General features: G+C 48.8%; 1 protein-coding gene across 1 annotated transcript in view; it reads right to left on the bottom strand.

Annotated features, from left to right (window-relative positions):
• Positions 1 to 21,898, bottom strand: part of tspan33a (tetraspanin 33a) — a 34,038-nt gene extending 12,140 nt beyond the window's left edge. Inside the window, exons 1-4 of the mRNA XM_038811747.1 lie at positions 21,409 to 21,898; positions 3,404 to 3,461; positions 2,840 to 2,967; positions 2,284 to 2,358 (exon numbers count right to left, since the gene is read on the bottom strand). Coding sequence (XP_038667675.1) covers positions 2,284 to 2,358; positions 2,840 to 2,967; positions 3,404 to 3,461; positions 21,409 to 21,498 — 351 coding nt within the window. The 5' untranslated portion in view covers positions 21,499 to 21,898. The remainder of the gene's footprint in view (positions 1 to 2,283; positions 2,359 to 2,839; positions 2,968 to 3,403; positions 3,462 to 21,408) is intronic.
• Positions 21,899 to 22,604: the final 706 nt, after the last annotated feature.

Genomic DNA, 22,604 nt, shown 5'->3' with positions numbered 1-22,604 from the left:
GACTGACCTTGCCCCATGGACTGACCCTCCCCCCCTTGCCCCATGGACTGACCCCCCCCCCTTGCCCCATGGACTGCCCCCCCCCCCTTGGCCCCATGGACTGGCCCTCCCCCCCTTGCCCCATGGACTGGCCAATCCCCCCTTGCCCCATGGACTGGCCAACCCCCCCTTGCCCCATGGACTGGCCAACCCCCCCTTGCCCCATGGACTGACCACCCCCCCTTGCCCCATGGACTGACCACCCCCCCTTGCCCCATGGACTGACCACCCCCCCTTGCCCCATGGACTGACCCCCCCCCCCCTTGCCCCACGGACTGACCCCCCCCTTGCCCCATGGACTGACCTTGCCCCATGGACTGACCCTCCCCCCTTGCCCCATGGACTGACCCCCCCCCTTGCCCCATGGACTGACCCCCCCCCCGCCCCACGGGACTGACCCCCCCCCCCCCTTGCCCCATGGACTGGCCAATCCCCCCTTGCCCCACGGACTGACCACCCCCCCTTGCCCCATGGACTGACCTTGCCCCATGGACTGACCCTCCCCCCTTGCCCCATGGACTGACCCCCCCCCTTGCCCCATGGACTGACCCCCCCCCTTGCCCCACGGACTGACCACCCCCCCCTTGCCCCATGGACTGACCTTGCCCCATGGACTGACCCCCCCCCCCTTGCCCCATGGACTGACCCCCCCCCTTGCCCCATGGACTGACCCCCCCCCCTTGCCCCATGGACTGCCCCCCCCCCTTGCCCCATGGACTGGCCAATCCCCCCTTGCCCCACGGACTGACCACCCCCCCTTGCCCCATGGACTGACCTTGCCCCATGGACTGACCCTCCCCCTTGCCCATGGACTGACCCCCCCCTTGCCCCATGGACTGACCCCCCCCCCTTGCCCCATGGCCTGCCCCCCCCCCCTTGCCCCATGGACTGGCCCTCCCCCCCTTGCCCCATGGACTGGCCAATCCCCCCTTGCCCCATGGACTGGCCAACCCCCCCTTGCCCCATGGACTGGCCAACCCCCCCTTGCCCCATGGACTGGCCAACCCCCCCTTGCCCCATGGACTGGCCAACCCCCCCTTGCCCCATGGACTGGCCAACCCCCCCTTGCCCCATGGACTGACCACCCCCCCTTGCCCCATGGACTGACCACCCCCCCTTGCCCCATGGACTGACCACCCCCCCTTGCCCCATGGACTGACCCCCCCCCTTGCCCCACGGACTGACCCCCCCCCTTGCCCCATGGACTGACCTTGCCCCATGGACTGACCCTCCCCCCTTGCCCCATGGACTGACCCCCCCCTTGCCCCATGGACTGACCCCCCCCCCTGCCCCATGGACTGACCCCCCCCCCCCTTGCCCCATGGACTGGCCAATCCCCCCTTGCCCCACGGACTGACCACCCCCCCTTGCCCCATGGACTGACCTTGCCCCATGGACTGACCCTCCCCCCTTGCCCCATGGACTGACCCCCCCCCTTGCCCCATGGACTGACCCCCCCCTTGCCCCACGGACTGACCACCCCCCCTTGCCCCATGGACTGACCTTGCCCCATGGACTGACCCTCCCCCCTTGCCCCATGGACTGACCCCCCCCCCTTGCCCCATGGACTGACCCCCCCCCCCCTTGCCCCATGGACTGCCCCCCCCCTTGCCCCATGGACTGGCCAATCCCCCCTTGCCCCACGGACTGGCCAATCCCCCCTTGCCCCACGGACTGGCCAATCCCCCCTTGCCCCACGGACTGACCACCCCCACTTGCCCCACGGACTGACCTTGCCCCATGGACTGACCCTCCCCCCTTGCCCCATGGACTGACCCCCCCCTTGCCCCATGGACTGACCCCCCCCCCCCTTGCCCCATGGACTGCCCCCCCCCCCCTTGCCCCATGGACTGCCCCCCCCCTTGCCCCATGGACTGGCCCTCCCCCCCTTGCCCCATGGACTGGCCAACCCCCCCATGCCCCATGGACTGGCCAACCCCCCCTTGCCCCATGGACTGGCCAACCCCCCCTTGCCCCATGGACTGGCCAACCCCCCCTTGCCCCATGGACTGGCCAACCCCCCCTTGCCCCATGGACTGACCCCCCCCCCCCCCTTGCCCCATGGACTGACCCCCCCCCCCCCTTGCCCCATGGACTGACCCCCCCCCCCTTGCCCCATGGACTGACCCCCCCCCCCCTTGCCCCATGGACTGACCCCCCCCCTTGCCCCATGGACTGACCCCCCCCCCCCCCCCATGCCCCACGGACTGACACTATTCTCAATGAAAGAAAGTCCAATCATACCTTATCTGAAAAGACGAAACCCAGAACCCCGGCGACCAGCTGGAGCAAAAAAATCAGCGTCAGGCAGATGGAGAACTGGAAAATCAAATCACAGCAAATCAATATCACCAGTCACACAATGGTTAGAGTTAGAGCAGACGGGCGAACAATGTTAATGTTCCAACAAGTGGTGTTGAGTGCCAGACAGGAAGTTAGAATTGTGATGAAGACTTGACCATTGTAGTAGTCCAGGCCCCACACAGCTCCACAAATCAATACCTGCCATAATTAGCTTGAACCAATAGCTTCTGAAGTAGAATCATAGAGCGGTTACAAAAAACAGGTGGACATTTGGTCTGTCATGACCCTGCTGGCTCTCCGCAAGAACAATTCCTCCACTCGTTCCCTGCAATTGTGTTTCTCTTAGATAATTGCCCAGCTGGACACGGACACACACAGGCGCACACGCAATGAATTCCAAGGTCCTAACCACACCTGGTATTCAATCATAGCTACTCTCTGCCGCCCCCCCCCCCCCCCCCCCCCCACACCCAGCTGTTTCCTGCGTGTCACTCACCGTCTGTAGCAGGCAGATGTTCTCGCGCAGCGATCCTATGCAGCCACAGAACGTGATCAGGAACATCAGTGCGCCCACAACGATGAGGAGGATGGCAGGGTCCACTGCGAGGCAGGCCATGGCAGCCTCTGAAAAATACAGCAAACTTATCACTCTGCAACTCTGAACCTGCTACACCAATCCCACCCACACATTTGTCCTAAAGTCCTCCCCAACCAATCAATGGCCACACAAAATCATGTGCCCCCCAATCCTTTTTTTTTAAATTTAGAGCACATAATTCATTTTTTTCCAATTAAGGGGCAATTTAGCGTGGCCACTCCACCTACCCCGCACATCTTTGGATTGTGGGGGTGAAACCTGCATAGACACAGGTAGAATGTGCAAACTCCACACCGACAGTGACCCAGAATCGCTCAGTGCTGTGAAGCAGCAGGGCTACCACTGTGCCACCTTGCTGCCCTCCCCACCCCCATTCTTAACCCTGCCCCCACCTGCCCCATCCACAATCTCGTCATCTCTCCTGTAACTTCGGAAACAATGGAGAAATAAAATAATACTTGCCTGCATGCTTCATGACTCTGGCATACAACCCAATAGCAACCATCACCATGGAAATACTCTGGAAAGAATAGATACAAACAGATTAGATTTACACAGGAAGAGTAAATTGTCTCACTGGTTATAGGGAAGCTTAAACTTAGGCTGGAATCTTTCCCAACAGCTAGTTAGAAAGATACCTTTTTTTTAAAAAAAAGGATATGTCAACTCACTGTCTTCCTGGATGGGAGACACTTCCCCCAGGCCTCAATCAATTCTGCCCCAGGCCTCAATCAATTCTGCTCTAAAATATATTCTTTTGGATGTAGGCTTAATGTTGCCAACAATCCAGGATAAACCTAGAGCCTCCATAATAAATGTGGAAAACAGCAATGGAGGTTAAACCCAGAAGAAAATCAGTCATTTAATTAAATTTATTTTAATGCATTTTTATAACCAATAAACATTGGAAGATAGGGGATTGCCTGTGAATCAGGTAAAAATTCATTTACTTTCCGATTGACCAGGGGAAAGGTGCTACGGCAGGAGGATGGACATGTTCACGACCGATGATTTGGATGCCTTGTGATAAACCTCCAGGAATAATATCCAGTGGAGTTGTCAACTTTCACTTCAAAGCCAGCGATTAGTGTCCATCCAAAATTGCCTGATGAAGAGGGAGTCACCCTAGTATGGGTGGTGGGATCAGTACAGGGGATGTTTAATTTACACCCCCCCCCCCCCCCCCCCCCCCCCTCCCCTCCCCACCCCACAAGCCCCGGACCCTTTCTTTGCTCAGAGAACTTGCTTCAATGTTGAAGCTCTGCTGGAATGGAATGCCTGACTACCAGGATTCAGAGGTCTCACACACAACCCATGGGTCATTATTAGGAGGCTCCAAACCAAGCAAAATGTTGAAACATCTCATAGAAGGAGAAGGCCACTCAGCCCCTCGAGCCTGTTCCATCATTCAATTAGACAATCACTGATCTGTACCCCACCCCATTCGCCTGCCTTTGCTCTTCCTTCAACATCCTAATCCAACAAAACTGTCAATTTCAGTCTTAAATTGTCTCGTGTCTCTGCGGCCATCTATATGCAGATTATGGAGTAAAGCTGTGGTTTACGTGATCAGTTTGTGACTCCGTAACCAACGCTGGCTATTTCCACATTAAACCACTCATTGCAAAAGGTCCATTTCAAACCAAGCAAGGTATAAATTTAAAAGAGCAAGGCACAAGTTCCAGGTCTAGATGTGGAATTAATTTTTAAAAAATAAATTTAGAGTACCCAATTCATTTTTTCCAATGAAGGAGAAATTTAGAGTGTTCAATCCACCTAGCCTGCACATCTTTGGGGTGTGGGGGGCGAAACCCATGCAAACACGTGGAGAATGTGCAAACTCCACACGGAACATGACCCAAAGCCGGGATTGAACCTGGGCTCCGTGAGGCTGCAGTGCTGCCACTGTGCCACCGTGCTGCCCCGGAATTAATAATAATAATCTTTATTGTCACAAGTGGGCTTACATTATCACTGCAATGAAGTTACTGTGAAAAGCCCCTAGGTGTCACATTCCGCCACCTGTTCGGGTACACAGGGAGAATTCAGAATGTCCAAATTACCTAACAAACACGTCTTTCGGAACTCGATGGAGAAAACCAGAGCACCGGGAGGAAATCCACGCAGACACAGGGAGAACACCACACAGACAAATTAACTCATTCTCCTGGGTTACAGCCCTCGACTGGACTCAGACTCTCAACTGTTTCATTCTGACTTGCTACTAGACGTGTCAGGTCAAAACAAAACCACACAACTGCACAACTCCTCCAACATTGGCCGCGTGCCAATCTTGGGCTATGGTGTCCGAATGGCTACACAGTGGAGTGATGGAGATCAATTGGAGGTTCCGACCCCAAACATCAACAAAATGACAGCCACATCACTGTTTGGTGGAACTTGAGAATAAAATACAAGCCATAACCTCCTGGTTCCCTGGCCTCACATTTGGGGGGGTTATCCAATGATGTGCTGGGGAATCCCTATTGAAGTCCCCTGGCAATTGTCCAGAACTGCTAACTTCCCCTGGACAACTGCACTCGGCTGGGAACCACCCAAAAAAGCGATTCAAATCACTAAAACTGGGTCTGCCACTTTTACCCTCAGCTACTCAAAAAAAGCACTTCTAACTTCAGAGTAACTATTTTAAAGACCACACACACACACACACACACACACAGAGAACCTCCTTTGAAACTAACCTTCTCCCTTTCAGCAATCCCTTTAAACACCTGCTTTATGGCAGCTTGTGCTGTAAAAAAAGAGTAATGTTACCCTTCGCTGCGTTCATTTACACCACGGTGTGCCGTAGCCAGGGAGCGTATCGCTGTTTCTACCTCACCCGGCCTGAGTGAGGACAGTCAAGGCAAGTCCCTCTGAAGTGGCAATCCTCTAGTGCAGTGCATCTCAAACTATCTGATGTGGCGTACCAGCAGTTTTTTTTTTCAATGTGCCAGGGACCGGTAAGCGAAACAAGCCAATCCAGGATTACTGTCTCTTTCTTTTCGGGAAACACTCCAAGTACCGACAGATGATGGCTCACGTACCGGCACCGGTACGCGTACCACACTTTGAGAAGCACTGCTCTAGTGAGTACCACTCTGAGGAAATTACAGGCTAATGCTTGATGTACCAACATATAGTAGGCCCGGTACATTTCAGCCTTGCTGATTTGGCCATGCAAATGTTCAATATTCTTCACGACTGAATAGTCTCGGATGTGATAGAGGAAGTTTACATTCTCTCTAAACACTGAAGTACCCAAGCCGTGAATATTCCAATGCACGAGCCATTTCTTAAAGACCGCCAATCATGAAACACTCCACTGAGAATTTGATCAGGGCAGGAAATGTAATCAGCAAGAAACACCCCAGAGCTTGCCCCACACATGGGAGTGCTCATTATCTCACTGTTCAAGGAATCTGTCTCAATTCCGTTCCTCCTACTGGGAGTACTAACCATACCCCCTGCTGATCAGACAATCCTGCCCAAATTTCCATTTGAATGCAGGATGGTCCCAGTGGACAATCATTCAACTTTTGCTGAGTTTCAGGACCCGGATAATAATAATAATAATAATAATAATAATAATAATCGCTTGTCACGAGTAGGCTTCAATGAAGTTACTGTGAAAAGCTCCTAGTTGCCACATTCCGACGCCTGTTCAGGGAGGTCCGTACAGCAATTGTACTCGCGCTGCTGGCCTGGTTCTGCATTACAAGCCAGCTGTTTAGCCCACTGTGCTAAACCAGTCCCACGTGGCTGAGGCCATTCGTGTCCGTTCTACCATTCAATTAGATCAGGGTCAATCGAGAAGCTGGGCGAGACATCACACTGTATATAGGGTGCAGAGTTAACAGGAGCATGGCAGCTCTGCCATCCTGCTGCTCTACACTCATTCTAAAAACTCCTGCGATTCTCTCCACAGACCCCATTGGGTTCAAGTCAGTCCTCTGGTCATTTGAAACTTGGTCGTGACTGGAAGAACTGCACCCCAAGAAAAGTACCACTTCGGCTGTAAAGAAGTTAGGAAAGGCTCTATGCAAATGCAGCTTCTCTTTTTTCGTCCTTTTTTAAAAATCAATTTTTGTTTTCAATTAAGGGGCAATTTAGCGTGACCAATCCACCTAACCTGTACATCTTTGGGTTGTGGGGGTGAGACCCACACAGACACGGGGAGAATGTGCAAACCCCACACAGACGGGCGGCACGGTGGCACAGTGATTAGCATTGCTGCCTACGGCGCTGAGGACCCGGGTTCGAATCCCGGCCCTGGGTCACTGTCTGTGAGGAGTTTGCACATTCTCCCTGTGTCCGCGTGGGTTTCAACCCCACAACCCAAAGATGTGCAGGTTAGGTGGATTGGCCACATTAAATTGCCCCTTAATTGGAAAAAATGAATTGGATATTCTAAATTTTAAAAAAAACTCCACACAGACAGTGACCCAGGGCCGGGATCGAACCCTGGTCCTCAGTGCCATGAGGCAGCAGTGTTAACCACTGCACAACCTTGATGCCCAGCAGGTTCTTTTAAAAAAAATAAATTTAGATTACCCAATTCATTTTTCCCAATTAAGGGGCAATTTAGCGTGGCCAATCCACCTAGCCTACACATCTTTGGGTTGTGGGGGCAAAACCCACGCAAACACGGGATAGTGACCCGGGGCCGAGATCGAACCTGGGACCTCCGTGCCGTGAGGCAGCAGTGCTAACCACTGCGCCACCGTCTGTCCTGGCTGGTTCTTTCTTTGAGGTAAAGTCATTGTTGAAATGTAGGAAATATCAGCAGCAAATTCACACACAGCAAGGCCCCTCAAACAGCAGGTGATAAAAAGAGACCAAATATCTGCACCAAGTGATGTTGATTAAGGGGTAAACATCATCCAGGGCACGAGTGAAACCTCCTACTCTTCTTCCAAATGGCATCATGGGATCTGTAGCATTTGTCCGAGGCGGCAGATGGGACCTCGTTTCAACATCATCCCTCAACCAGTCTGAATTTTGGGACCCCAGAGAGGGACTTGAATTCGCAACCCCCACAATCTCAGAAGCAGGATTGGTATCCACTGAGCAAACACCTGGCTTTGAGTTTTTAAACTTCTCCAAAACTCATTAGGATTCGTAAACTGTCTGGCCTCTGATCAGTAAACTTTTTGAAAGCTGGTGAATGGCTTGGGATAATAAGGTGCCTGGAGGCAAATCCAAACTGGTTGGAAGATTAAATAAGATTGTAGAGACATTGAGGGTGGGGCTATGTTTAAAGAATCATGCACACATCCAATCCGTCTGCATTTCCTTTTTCACTCATCTTTAATCCTTTAGTCACTGGGAAGCAGCAGGAATTGTTTCATTTCATAATACTCTGGACAATTAGGTCCCACACCATCCCTCCCCTCCCACAAGCAGACAGTGCCATGATCCTGGTATATTTCCAGAGCTTTCCCGGTTTCCTATTTGCCACACTTTCCTGTCCAGTGCAACTAAATGGTGCTGTTGGCCAAGCTCGCTGGCATTGCTGTGCATTTTCCAGTCAGATAGCACGTTTCACAGTCTGTAAACCCTCATGTTCACAGCCAAGCCTATTAAGATCTACACTGCAGAATGCCTTTGCTTTAAGAGGGGATAGCTGCAGGATCAGTCCACACATTGCTGGGAATCTGGATTCAGCACTGTGGTGGTTTGTTGGTGGGAGGAAGAGGGGATAGGGGCTACGTTTTTGCCACAAAACTAAGTTATTCAGTTTCCAACAATTGAACAGGGCCAAGAGCCAATTAGTAGGTTCAAGGGTTGATAAAAGTGAGTTAAACACTTCTCATCCACACAGATTCAAATCTGACTCCGATCAAGAGGGGTGAAAGTTTGCTCCTGCTGCAGCTGGAGTCAAAAGCAGCTACAGCCCATTTCAGAGTCAACCCAAGTGCCTGGCAGGAAGTCACCCATCTTTTGTCACATGCACTTTTTATTAACTAGCAGCAAGATAGCTCTGAGCAGATTGCCAATCCTGAGCCCAGCCCATCAACAAGCACATGGGTTTATGGTGCTGACAACTACCCAATTAACATTGCTGGAAAGTGCACAGTTTGCGTCCGATAAGCATGTGGGAAGGGGATCTGGCAGGGCTTTGATACCCACAATAGTCAAATCGTTCAGCAGCACTCACGTTTGAAGATGGCCAACGCACAGGGACTGTCAAACACTTGATATTTTCCAACTTCCCATTCTCTTCCCTCCCAGCCCCTGAACCTCTCCAGGTACAAACCAGAATATAACCAGAGTCCATCAGTCTGCTGGTTCCTCAGAACCAGTTACCATCAGGAGAGGAGCAAGAAAACTGTGGAAATAAATATAATGAGGAAGGATAATGAAGATTAATCAGTCCATTCATTCACTTGCCCACACACAAACCCCATCACAATCGCCCCCATCATGAACTCTATCCAATACACTTACACTTCCCTGTAATCGGTTTAACACAATAAACACTGTCATAAAATAGAGCAAACCAATGTCACTCGCATATATAGATCATCTGGTTCACTTTCAACACTGGATGGTGGGAGAAGGACAGAAGAAGGGGGCCTGTTGAAGACACATTGTGGAGCCATTGCATACTCATGATGTAGAGGAGCCAAAAACTAGACATTACTGAAAAGACACCTTGGAGGTTCTCTAAATTATCTCAAAGATATTACATGCATGCATGGGGTGATTAGGGTTCAGCTCACCTTTCTCTGCAGCCAACAGGAGACTGCTACTCTACATGCAGGTTTGGCCAAGTGGGCAATATAGACAGACTAGGTGGGGAAAGATGGCTAAAAACTGTGCCCCTTAACAGGTTACGTTCGAATACATACAGGATAGCGAACAGACCCTTGACATGGGTCAGAGGAACACAGGATTAAGAGGGAAGCCATTCCGCCTTTCAAAGTTATTCCTTCATTCACTTAGAACATGGTTCAACTACATCTCAACTCTATTTACCTGCCTTGATTCTATACCTTTCCGATATCCTTACCGTCCTTACCCAACAAACAAATCAATCTCAATTCGAAGATTTTCAATTGACACCTCAAACAGCTTTGTGTGGGAAAAAGTTCCAGATTTTCACATTTAATATCGCCCATTAATGGCCTATTTCTAATTTGAGGCTTATGCCCCCCTTACTGGATTCTCTCAACAGGTAGCACAGTGGGTAGCACTGTTGCTTCACAGCTCCAGGGTCCCAGGTTTGATTCCCGGCTTGGGTCACTGTCTGTGCAGAGTCTGCACGTTCTCCCCATGTCTACGTGGGTTTCCTCCGGGTGCTCTAGTTTCCTCCCACAAGTCCCAAAAGACGTGCTGTTAGGTAATTTGGACATTCTGAATTCTCTGTGTACCCGAACAGACGCTGGAATATAATGAGTAGGGGCTTTTCACAGAAACTTCATGGCAGTGTTAATGTAAGCCTACTTGTGACAATAAAGATTATTAAATTAACGAGGAAACAGAATAGATAGAGAAGTTGTCAACTGTTTTGATCATCTTAAATAGTTTGATTAAACAACACTTTAATCTTCTATCCATATGCACGGAAAATACAAGTCTAATCTTTTGCAACCTGTCTAATAGGAACCGGTTTTAGGCCCAATACTGTTCTCATTAATCCTTGCTGCATCCCTTCGAAGGCCAATATAATCTTGGTGCGGTGCAGTACTCAGAAGGGAATTCAGTACACCCAAGTATAAAGCTTTATATAAATTAACATAACTTCCAAACTTTTCAGTCTCTTTGAGGAATGATGTTCAACAGGTGCAGTTTAAGATGGCTCCACAAGGGTCTATCAATAACTCCAAGGATCCCTAGAGACAGTCATTTAACCACACACTTGCATTCATATTACTAATGCATTCTCTTCCTGCTTCCCTTGCCTCCCTGCACATAATAGACCTTCATTTGTTCGTCTGTGTCTGACAAAGTGATCTATTGGTGAAATTTACTTCTCTAGTTACGCGTTTCACAGCATTCGTCCCCACCCTCATCCCGACAATCGGATAGAAAGGTTGTGCGAACAAATCTCCAGTGTCTTTCCCATCACAAAGCTGGAGCAGGTTGGGACAGCTGACACAGAATCCAAGAGAAATAAATATTGCAAAGCATTATAGACCCGAGGGCAATTACACATGGACATTAGCTGGCTGCACTGTGGAGGGGCAAGAGGACATGTTAGTTATTCAAGTTTGAAAGAGTGAAGGATTTCGATAGTATCTTTCCGAACTCAGGACTTCCCAAAGTGCCTTCCAGTCAATTAAGTATGTTTATGCCTACGGCCACACTAGTCTGAAATTAAGTATGTTTAGGTTTAAAATGGAGTAAATGCAGCAGCCAATCTGTGCTCAAGGTTCTACAAACAACGTGATCATTACTAGAAATTCTTCGAGGCTAGATGACAAGTTATAGGAGGCATTGAGGGATAAATATCGGCTAAATAGCAGAGGAAATTCCTCACTTCTCGCAGAAAAGGTACGATGGGACCGTTTACATCTGAGAAAACAGACGGACATCAGTTTAACATTTTATTGGAGGTCTATTCGGATTCCACAGCCTTCTCCATCTAATTGTACTGTGGAACTTTGCTGTGTGCACATTGTTGTAAGGTGGAAACGTAGCAGCCAATATATTTAATTGGCTATAAAACACTTATTGGCACAATACAAGTCTGGAATGTTAAGTCCGGAAGGCTGTAATGTGCCTAACCTGAAGATGAGGTGCTGTTCCTCCAGTTTGTGTTGGGCTTCACTGGAACATTGCAGCAGGCCAAGAATGGATATGTGGAGCTGAGAGCAGTGTGGTGTTGAAATGGCAGTGACAGGAAGGTCTGGGTTCCCAGTTTGTGTTGGGCTTCACTGGAACATTGCAGCAGGCCAAGGATGGATATGTGGAGCTGAGAGCAGGGTGGTGTTGAAATGGCAGTGACAGGAAGGTCTGGGTCCTGCTTGCAGACGGATCAAAAGTGTTCTGCTAAAACGGTCACCCAGTCTGCTTTTAGTCTCTTCAATGTAAAGTAGGTCATATGGGCATTTCCTGTTTTTGTAATAGCTTAAATATTGTCTGGTCCCTCTGCTTTACTGGGCAGGGAAGATTTTGAGGCGAATGTATGATATGTATAAATATAAACACAAGCCCGTTTTCTTCCCCTTCATTGCCAAAGCTCAACACTGAGTGACATTGCAGAACCTCAATCCTGTTCAAATTCAAAACTGCCCTGAGTTACAACCTGACATGAGCACATCAGTCCCCCCCCCCCCCCCCCCCCCCCCCCCCCATCACAGAAGCCACAGTTAGAACTATACCTCCATAGGGAGGGAGTCATGGAGATTACAATATACGGCCAAAATAACCTTATCCCAAATTGCCCCCTTGGCTGGCAGGCCTGATCTCAGCTGTCCCACTTTACTGATACAATGCTGTGCTTTCAAAACAGGTCACATTAGCTGAAATATTATTCATTTAGAACTTTGCGAGGAGCTCCAAGGCAGTAAGTGGCAGCAGGGCAATGTTCCCCTCATGCTGTGGGGTCCAGGACCATGCAGCGCAAATAGGCCATACACAGATTAAAAAGTCAGAACAAACATTGGCAGCCAACTTAATCCACCCATAGGGGTTATTTTGTACAGCCCTGGTCTATAAACTTTTAACATACTTATAATGCGTTCACCTCAAAATCTTCCCTGCCCAGTAAAGCAGAGGGACCAGACCAATATACAACCTACAAAACAGAAAATGCCCATGTTCCATAGATCTACTCTACATTGGCAAGGCCGTTGTAGCAGAACACCTTTGATCCGTCCGCAAGCAGGACCCAGACCTCCCTGTCGCCATTTCAACACAACCCTGCTCTCAGCTCCACATATCCATCCTTGGCCTGCTGCAATGTTCCAGTGAAGCCCAACACAAACTGGAGGAACAGCACCTCATCTTCAGGTTCAGCACGTTACAGCCTTCTGGATTTAACATGATTGCAACAACTTCAGACTGTGAACTCTCTCCTCCACCTTCACCCCATTTTGATCAATTTATTTTCATTTCTTCCATCGATTGGTTTTCTCCTCACCATCGTCTCCCCTACCCCACCCCCACTTGGGCCATCTGTTCGCTGTTCCCCTTTGTTCAGCCATGAACACATTCTGATTTCTTAACGTGCCACTATCAGCACCCTTCTAGTCATTATCACCACCATTTACATCCCCATTGTCTTTTTGCCCACGACATCTTTGTCAATCTCCACCTATGGTTGGCCCTCTATCCAGCTCCACTGCTTTCCCCATCCCACCCCAAACCACAGTTGAAATCTGATCCTATTTGCAGTTTTCTCTAGCTTTGACAAAGAGTCACCAGACTTTTAAATGTTAGTTCCCCTCTCTCTCTCTCCCCACAGAAGCGGTCAGACCAGCTGAGGTCGCGCAGCATTTCCTGTTTATCTTTCAGATTCCAGTAATCAGTGATCTACTTTTAACAATATCACTAACTGGCTCAACTACGGCGCTGAGGACCTGGGTTCGAATCCCGATCCTGGATCACTGTCCGTGTGGAGTTTGCACATTCTCCCCATGTCTGCGTGGGTTTCACCCCCACAACCCAAAGATGTGCAGGGTAGGTGGATAGGCCATGCTAAATTGCCCCTTAATTGGAAAAAAAAAGGGTACTCTAAATTTATTTTTAAAAACTAACTGGCCTCTCAATACCCACCTGCTTCCCAACAAAGATCAGGAATCGGACTGTTACTTTGCTCTCTCGCTGCAGCCATTGCTGGCAAGGCTGGCATTTGCTGGCCATCTCTAGCTGCCGCAAGGTGGTGTGGGTGAACTGTTCCAGTTCTCAGTGGGGGTAAATTGCTGGTTTAAAAAACACTTGCACTCCCCCCCCCCATTTTTGTAAACCAGATTTTATTTCTTCCTCTCCCATCCTAAAACCATTAACTACACCCTCGTCAATTCTGCCCCAGGTGCCAACACCCAGCCCAGTACAATAGCTGGTCAATTCATCAAGAAATACAACTACTCACACCCAGGGCCTACAATGAGCAGGGAGAATCTGCCCTTCCCTATCCAAGGCCAGAAGACAATTGTATAGCCTGTGCGCAGCTGTGACTGTGATCAGTGTATCCAATAGAAACCAGCGCGATGCTAGGCTGGAACCACTGGTTCCAAAACTAGTCGAGACTGGCTCAGAACTGAACTGCAAATGTCAGTTTTACATCCTCATTGCACGCAATAGTGAGTTTGAGAGCATTCCTTTACTTGTGGCAATTTAGTGAAGGCAAGGCAAGTGCAGAATTATTAAATGTTTCAAAACCCGTGAAAGCCATTTAGCATACCTGGGTCTGTCCTGCTGTTTCGCTGTCTAATCCCACTCACTATCCGAACCATTTAATATTCTACCCAACTAATCCCACTTTCCCCACCAGCTCTTATATCCTTATCCCACCCAGCATAATCCCACTCCACTGCTGTTTACCCCACCCCACATAATTTAATATGTTGTTCAACATATACAGCAGTTCAGCTTCCAAACCACAAGAGAACATGAAAGCAGGAGCTAAATATGTCAGGCATCCGTTTGTCCTTGAAGATATAAATACCATTCGTTTTATAACTTCCATAAGTGAATGTTTAACATCATGGCAACCCAGTTGACCTTTTGAAGCCACCAGCCAGTGAGAGGCTGGGCACGTGGTATGACAGACTTAACACTCTGTCCTAACATCCAGGAGCTGATTATTTAAAATTGCTTGCGTGCAAAATGTAATTCCAGTAATTCCAATAATCTGAATCATAAAATGCAAATAATACTGAAGTGATAGAATTCCACAATATTACGTTGCGCTTTGTGGGATCTTGCTGTGTGCAAATTGGTTGCTGCATTTCGAACCGTAGAAAAGATAACAGCACGGAAGGGGCCCTTCGTCCCATCTTGTTCATGCTGACCTCAAGACACCCAGGAGCCCTTTCTAATCCCATCTTCCTGCACTCAGCCCATTGCCCTGCAGTTTACAGCACTTAAGGTGCAGGTCCAGGTACTTCCGAGTACTCAAATTATTTTTTACAATTAAGGGGCAATTTAGCGTGGTCAACCCACCTACCCTGCCCATTTTTTGAGTTGTGGGGGTGAGACCCACGCCAACACAGGGAGAATGTGCAAACTCCACATGGACACTGACCCAAGGCCAGGATCAAACCCGGATCCTCGGTGCCATGAGGCTGCAGTGCTAACCACTGTTCCACCATGCCACCCCTTCAGGTACTTTTTTTAAAACCGAGTTTAGGGTGTCTGCCTCCTCCACCAACTCAGGCAGTGAATGCCAGACACCCACCTTGTGTCAAAATGTTTTCCCTCACGCCCCCCCTACACCTTCGGCCACTTGGATCTATGATCCCTGCTTTTTGAACTCTGCAAAGGGAAACAGGTTCCTTCTGTCTATCTCTACTCATCACAATATTGTATACCTCAATCATATCACCCCTCAGCCCTGTACCAAGAAATTATTATTATTTCTTTTTTTCTAATTAAGGGGCAATTTAGCGTGGCCAATCCACCTACCCTGCACATCTTCGGGTTGTGGGGGTGAAATCCCGCAGACACGGGGAGAATGTGCAAACTCCATACAGAGTAACCCAGAGCCGGGATTCAAACCCAGGTCTTTAGTGCCGCAGTCTCAGTGCTATCCACTGCGTCACCGTGCTGCCATCGCCCTGTTCCAAGGAAAACAACCCCAGCCTCTCCAATCTCTCTTCGGAGCTACACCTCTCCAGCACCGGCAACATTCTAGTACGTTTTCTCTGCACTCTCTCCAATTCCATCATTATATGGGGCAGCACGGTAGCATTGTGGATAGCACAATCGCTTCACAGCTCCAGGGTCCCAGGACCGATTCCGGCTTGGGTCACTGTCTGTGCGGAGTCTGCACATCCTCCCTGTGTGTGCGTGGGTTTCCTCCGGTTTCCTCCCACAGTCCAAAGATGTGTAGGTTAGGTGGATTGGCCATGCTAAATTGCCCTTAGTGTCCAAAATTGCCCTTAGAGTTGGGTGGGGTTACCGAGTTATGGGGATAGGGTGGAGGTGTCGACCTTGGGTAGGGGGTAGGGTGCTCTTTCCAAGAGCCAGTGCAGACTCGATGGGCCGAATGGCCTCCTTCTGCACTGTAAATTCTATGTAAATCCTATTTTTGTGTTCTATACCTCTGCCATGAAGGAGAGCATTCCATACATGTCTTCATTACAACCTCATCTATCTTTACTGCTACATTTAGGGACCTGTGAACTTGCACGCCAAGATCCCTCACTTCATTTACCCCTCTCAGTATATTCCAGTTTATTGTGTATTCCCTTTTACTCTTTGACCTCCCTAAATGCATCACCTCGCACTCAATAGTTGAACTCCATCTGATGCCTTCCTGTCCACTCTAACAACCCAGAGCCATATCATTTTGGAGCTTACACTATCCTCTACACGCCAAAGTTTTGTGTCACCTGCAAATGTCCCAATCATGTGCCCCCATATTCAAGACCAAATTGTAAATATGTACCGCAAACAGTGGGGTCCCAACACCAGTAACCCTGTGGAACACCATTTGAAACAGACCTTGGTTTCCTGTTACTAAACCAACTTTTGGATCCAATTTGCCACATTACCCTGGATCCCATGGGCTTTTACTTTCTAACATTACAACAGTGAGTTAACTTCAGAAAGTGCTTCAATGGCTGCAAGTACTCAGGTTGTGGAAGGTTCCATAAAAATACAGTTTCTTTCTATTCAAGGCCCTATTAGGCAGGAATCCATGGGGCCTCTCCAATGTAGCACGGGGCATTTTACACATTAATTGTTGTTCCCACCACAAAAAAAAACTGGGGAACTCCTAGCTCACCCTCAGCTAGTTGATGTAAAGATCCTGCGGCACAAACAGGCAATGCCTCAACAATGCAAGCATTTCCTTAACATTAGACTGGAGCGCAAGCCTCGATTACATGTTTGCCCTGGAGTGAAATGTGAGGCTGTAACATTCTTCGGCAAAGCTGGCTCTGGCTGATAATATTTGCCGTCACTGTATGAAAATGAAATTAAAATGAAAATTGCTTGTCATGAGTAGGCTTCAATGAAGTTACTGTGAAAAGCCCCTAATCGCCACATTCGGGCGCCTGTTCGGGGAGGCTGGTACGGGAATTGAACCGTGCTGCTGGCCTGCCTCGGTCTGCTTTAAAAGCCCGCGATTTAGCCCAGTGTGCTAAACCAGCCCCCGTCACTGCATGCAACTGAAGTAAAGGTTTAATGCAGCTCAGATATAAAGAGCTCAAACCATTTTTAAAAATAAAGTCATATCTGGGGAAAAGGTGGAACTTCATCCCATCAGAAAATGCAAAAGGATTTCAGGGTTTCTATTCAATGCTTCAAGTTTGGTGGTGGTTTTCAAACTGGGGTCTGTGGACCCTGGGTATCAGTCATGCAGGGCCGGCCTTACTGCTGGGCAGTGTGGGTGACCACTCAGAACACCAGAGTCAAGAGTGAGTGAGCAAACAGGGGCCACCCTCTATCCTTAGTATCATTGTGATATACCTATAGATACCCAGAGACTTGCAGCCCCATTACCCGAGTGTTTTCAGTTCAATGAGTTTCACCCCCAACGTAACCTGACCCAAATGCACAAGGTCAGAATCTCCAAGTACTTTGATCCTTAATCACTGATTTCCAGATCTTCATTCTCGGGAGTGTCGCCTGCCGTTAATCGTCACCCCACCAGTCTCAGCCTTCACCGGATAATTTCTCACCATCTACAACCTGGTTGAAGAACCAAACCTAATCATTTCCTTTCTTGTCTACCTTTCAGGAAAGGACATTCCCTATGAATTGCCCTTGCCTCCTTGGTTCAAATCCAGCACCTGCCCATTCTGCTACTCCCACAACTCTTTCCAAGGCCTTTAAACACTCCAACATGAGTCAGTCTTTCCTTCAGCCCACTTTACAAGCTGTGATCTTGTTTATAAAAGACACTAGACTGATGTTTTTACTTTGGCAAACAGGTTAAAGACAGTTTTTTAAAAATAAAATTTAAAGCACCTGATTATTTTTTTCTTCAATTAAGGGCCCAATTTAGTGTGACCAATGCACCTACCCTGCATATCTTTGGGGTGTAGGAATGAGACCCAACGAAAGAGACAATGCTGGAAAATCTCAGCAGGTCTGGCAGCATCTGTAGGGAGAGAAAAGAGCTAACATTTCGAGTCCGATGACTCTTTTCTCTCCCTACAGATGCTGCCAGACCTGCTGAGATTTTCCAGCATTGTCCCTTTCGTTTCAGATTCCAGCATCCGCAGTAATTTGCTTTTATTAGGAATGAGACCCACACAGACACGGGGAGTGCGAGACCCGGGCTGGGATTGAACCCAGGTCCTCAGCACCGTGGCGCAGCAGTGCTAACCACTGCATCACCGTGCTGCCCCAAAGACACTATTAAAATAGATCCAAATTGTTAAAATTTTAAGTCAGCTTCCACAATACAATTGGTCTGAAATTCCAAGTGTTCCATTCTGCTGATGGAGGATGGGAAGCTGGCTGAGTGGAATAACCAAAGGCTGCTCTGAACCTATACAAGAATGAAAAAACATTGGATGCTCTCATCTGGTCAGTTAGCATCTAGGGAGAGAAACAGAGTTAACATTCAAAAGGTCTGCAGATCTGATGGAAAGTCATTGAACTGAAGCATTGACTGGTTTCTCTCACCACAGATGCTGCTTGACCAGCTGAGAAATTCCATGATGCTCTGTTTACTACATTGGAATAGAATAGTCTGGAGGTGACAAAGGAATGAGTTCTAACAGGAGGGTGGAGACAGGGAGGCACATCAGTGGTGGAAATAGGTGACAATCACAATGTGGAATATGGAGTTGGAAGGTCAGTTTCCATTTCTCAGTTTTCATTTCATTTTTTCATTTTCAGTTTGGCAAATAGGCACCGAGATTGTTGGTCCAGTTCAACCCAAGACAGCGGCCCAAGGAAGGAGGGAATTGCTAGGCAAAAAGAAGAGACCAAAATCTATAATTTTCCCTCCTGTCATTCTGGTCGGCACACGAGAACAATAATGGAGGTGTTGATGTCAAGGATATGGGGCTGGATTCTCCGGCAGTGGGATGCCCCATTTTGCCGGTAGCCCCGAAGGTTTCCTGACAGCGTGGGGCTGCCCCACAATGGGAAACCCCATTGACCAGCCAATGTAACAGAGCCTCCCACCGGTGTGCTGAAACAGAAATGTGGCGCGGCAGGGCAGAGAGTCCAATCCATGGAATTTTTGGCAGTGACTGATATTTTGATCTTCAGAATGTTTAGCTGGAGGCTGCACAACAGGCAAGCAGTCAGACAGCACAGTCAGTGCGGGGGTCAAGAAAAGTAGCAATAAAGTAGTCTGCAGATGATGTCACCAAGTAGCAACAGGGGGAAGAGGAAGGGATCAGAGACAAATCATTACGATGGTGCAGGAAGCGAGACCATTGCTGAACCCACCCCCGAGGATACAAATGGCAGTCCATTTCTATTCTATTGGGTACAGGTATTTATCACAAGTCAAAAATAAACAGAAGATTAACATTTCAGACCTTGCCAACTCATAGCACCACTGATCATTTTCACCCACACAGTGCACCCAGGGGAGTCACGGCTGAATGCAGGATCAGGAAAATGGTTTGAACCGAATACCCCAGCTCAGTTAAGTGACAGAAGGGGACAGGGCCAAACACCAGATTATTTCTGATTGGAATCAAATCCCTTTCAAATGTAACTGAAAAGGTCACAGACCTGAAACAGCAACTCTTCCCCTCTCCACAGATGCGGACCTGAACATTTCCAGCCATTTGCTTTTACATAGAATTTACAGTGCAGAAGGAAGCCATTCGGCCCATTGAGTCCACCCCAGCCCTTGGAAAGATTGCCTCACTTAAGCCCACACCTCCACCCTATCCCTGTAACCCAGTGACCCTAACTAACCTTTTTGGACACTGAGGGCCATTTTAGAATGACCAATCCACCTAACCTGCTGATCTTTGGACTGTGGGAAGAAACCGGAGCACCCGGAGGAAACCCACGCATGCACAGGGAGAACGCGCAGACTCCACACAGACAGTGACCCAAGCCAGGAATTGAACATGGACCCTGGAGCTGTGAAGTGCTAGCCACTGTGCTACCGTGCCACCCTCCTGCCATTCTAATTTCAGATTTCCAGCATCTGCAGTATTTTTGCTGTTGTATTCCTTTTTTAAAAATGAGACAGGCGCAGTGTCAGGAACAAGCCCCGGCACCTTATAAAATAAACTGCTCATTTTGGTAAGCATGTTCAAGAGTTTATCATATTGCTGTTGGTGGCACATTGTAGTGTGTAAATTGGCAGCCACGTTTCATCAAGAGTGACTTACACAACAGAAAGTATTTCATTGGCTGGAAAGCGCGACAGACACTGGACAAATTAAAATTTTCCTCAAATTGGGAGCAGGAGGGTAGAGGTCGATGAGAGAGGATGTTTGACATTTACTCAATCTAAACACATTCACAAGAGGAAGTCAGCTAAGTGTCAGGTGTGTAACTGGAGATTCAGTGTAACCAGAGTTAACACGAGCAGAAATGATTCTGGCAAATCTTTTAGCCCCAGGGCGAGAATCAGAATTAATGTATCTTTTTGATGCCCGTGACTTAGTCCCAAACCATTGTGCTGGTCAAGGCAACGGTTTGAAAATGAAATGAAATGAAAATCGTTTATTGTCACGAGTAGGCTTCAATGAAGTTACTGTGAAAAGCCCCTAGTCGCCACATTCCAGCACCTGTCCGGGGAGGCTGTTACAGGAATTGAACCGTTTTGCTGGCCTGCTTTAAAACCCAGCGATTTAGCCCAGCGAGCTAAACCAGCCCCAGTGGTTTGAAGGCTGCTGCAATTATTAAAGGTTCTGTCTTCATTCATGGGGAGAAAGATGTATATATATTTTTTTTAATCACAGACCTCTTTAAAAACAATATTTGGCAGCAGGGCTGGGAAATCCCAGAAAACTAACATACTAAATGATTAACATTTTTCTTCTAGCAGTGAACAGCATTATTTTTCGAAGCTTTATAGGGGATCTCCAGCATTTTTTAAAAAATGCCCATTCTTTGAACACAGAGGAATCCCCCAGTGATTGGCCTGACAGTGGATTGAATGAAATGGAGGGATTAGAAACAGCAAGTGCCTGTGCGCTGTAGTCCCCGGGGGGGACATGCCTGGACTAAGAAGAGGGACAAGGTTGCCAAGCTGCAAGTTTACAACCTCTTTAAAAGAATACCGAGCTCGCAGACAGAAATCTCCCTTTGACACACAAAATCCGGTAGCTCAGGGTTTCGAGAGATAACGAAGATCTCCCTTTAACACACAAAATCCGGTAGCTCAGGGTTTCGAGAGATAACGAAGATGAGTCACTTACCCAGAACAACATGTTAAACAGAAACAGTAAATATTTAACCACGGGGTTGACGAAGGTGAAATCTTCGCCCTGCGTCCGGGTTCGAGCCATAATGATTCCCCTGGATTGAGGGCGCAATGACTGAAATCAGAAGACGGTCCCACTACAAAACAATGTCATTGCGTTACAGCATCCTCCTCCTGGCTGCAGCGGGTGTGGGAGAGCTCAAGATTACCCACGCTGGCGTTTCCCGGCACTGGCTTTACCTTAACTATAAAAACACCCCCTCGGGGGAAATTCCCCGGTAACTGACCAGCCTGCGCTACAGATCAACCGAACCTGCGCCCCGGGCTCCCCCCCGCGCGGGAACCGCCCTCTACAGCCTCCCATTGGTCCGGCCGCGTCAACCCGCCATCCCCATTTGCTCGCAAACGATGTCCATCACGCTGCGTAACAATGGGAGGTGTTCAATTTCAGCCAGCAGGTTAGGTTGTTCTTCACCTGTTTCCCCACCCGCCCCCACGACCTCATTCAAATGGTTACAGGTGTGGAGGAAACTAGCAGGAGGTGGCGAATTGGGAGGAGGGGAGGGGCGAATTGGGAGGAGGGGCGAATTGGGAGGAGGGGCGAATTGGGAGGAGGGGCGAATTGGGAGGAGGGGCGAATTGGGAGGAGGGGCGAATTGGGAGGAGGGGCAAATTGGGAGGAGGGGAAGGGTGGGAATCACAGAATCCCTACAGTGCAGAAGGAGGCCGTTTGGTCCATCGAGTCTGTACCGACCCTCTGAAAGAGCACCCCACCCAGGCCCACGCTCCCACCCGATCCTGATCCCGTAACCCCAACTAACCTTTGGACACCAAGGGGCAATTTAGCGTGGCCAATCCACCTAATCTGCCCATCTTTGGGAAAGAGAATTTCAGCCAGAGAAAGGAAAATAGGGAATTTGGAAGGGCTGTGGAGGGATTGCACACAGGGAATTGAGGGGTAATTATGAAATGGGAATGTAGCAGGAGGAAATTCAGAGTCAGAACTGGAAAGGGGCAGGGTAAAAAGAGCCTGATGGGATTTCAATAGTATTAATATTTGGACAATGGGTTCACAACAGACTGAATGTCTGTCAAACACCAACCCAGTATCACATCAGAACAATGACTAACCCAGGAGTCATTTTAACTTAACCAACACAGTAGGAAATTGATGTGATTGGATATCTTGTT

The sequence above is a fragment of the Scyliorhinus canicula genome, chromosome 11 (genome assembly GCF_902713615.1).
Source record: "Scyliorhinus canicula chromosome 11, sScyCan1.1, whole genome shotgun sequence".
Taxonomy (NCBI): Eukaryota; Metazoa; Chordata; class Chondrichthyes; order Carcharhiniformes; family Scyliorhinidae; genus Scyliorhinus; species Scyliorhinus canicula.
The sequence above is the reverse complement of the archived record's forward strand: the minus strand, read 5'-3'. Positions and strand labels throughout refer to the sequence as shown.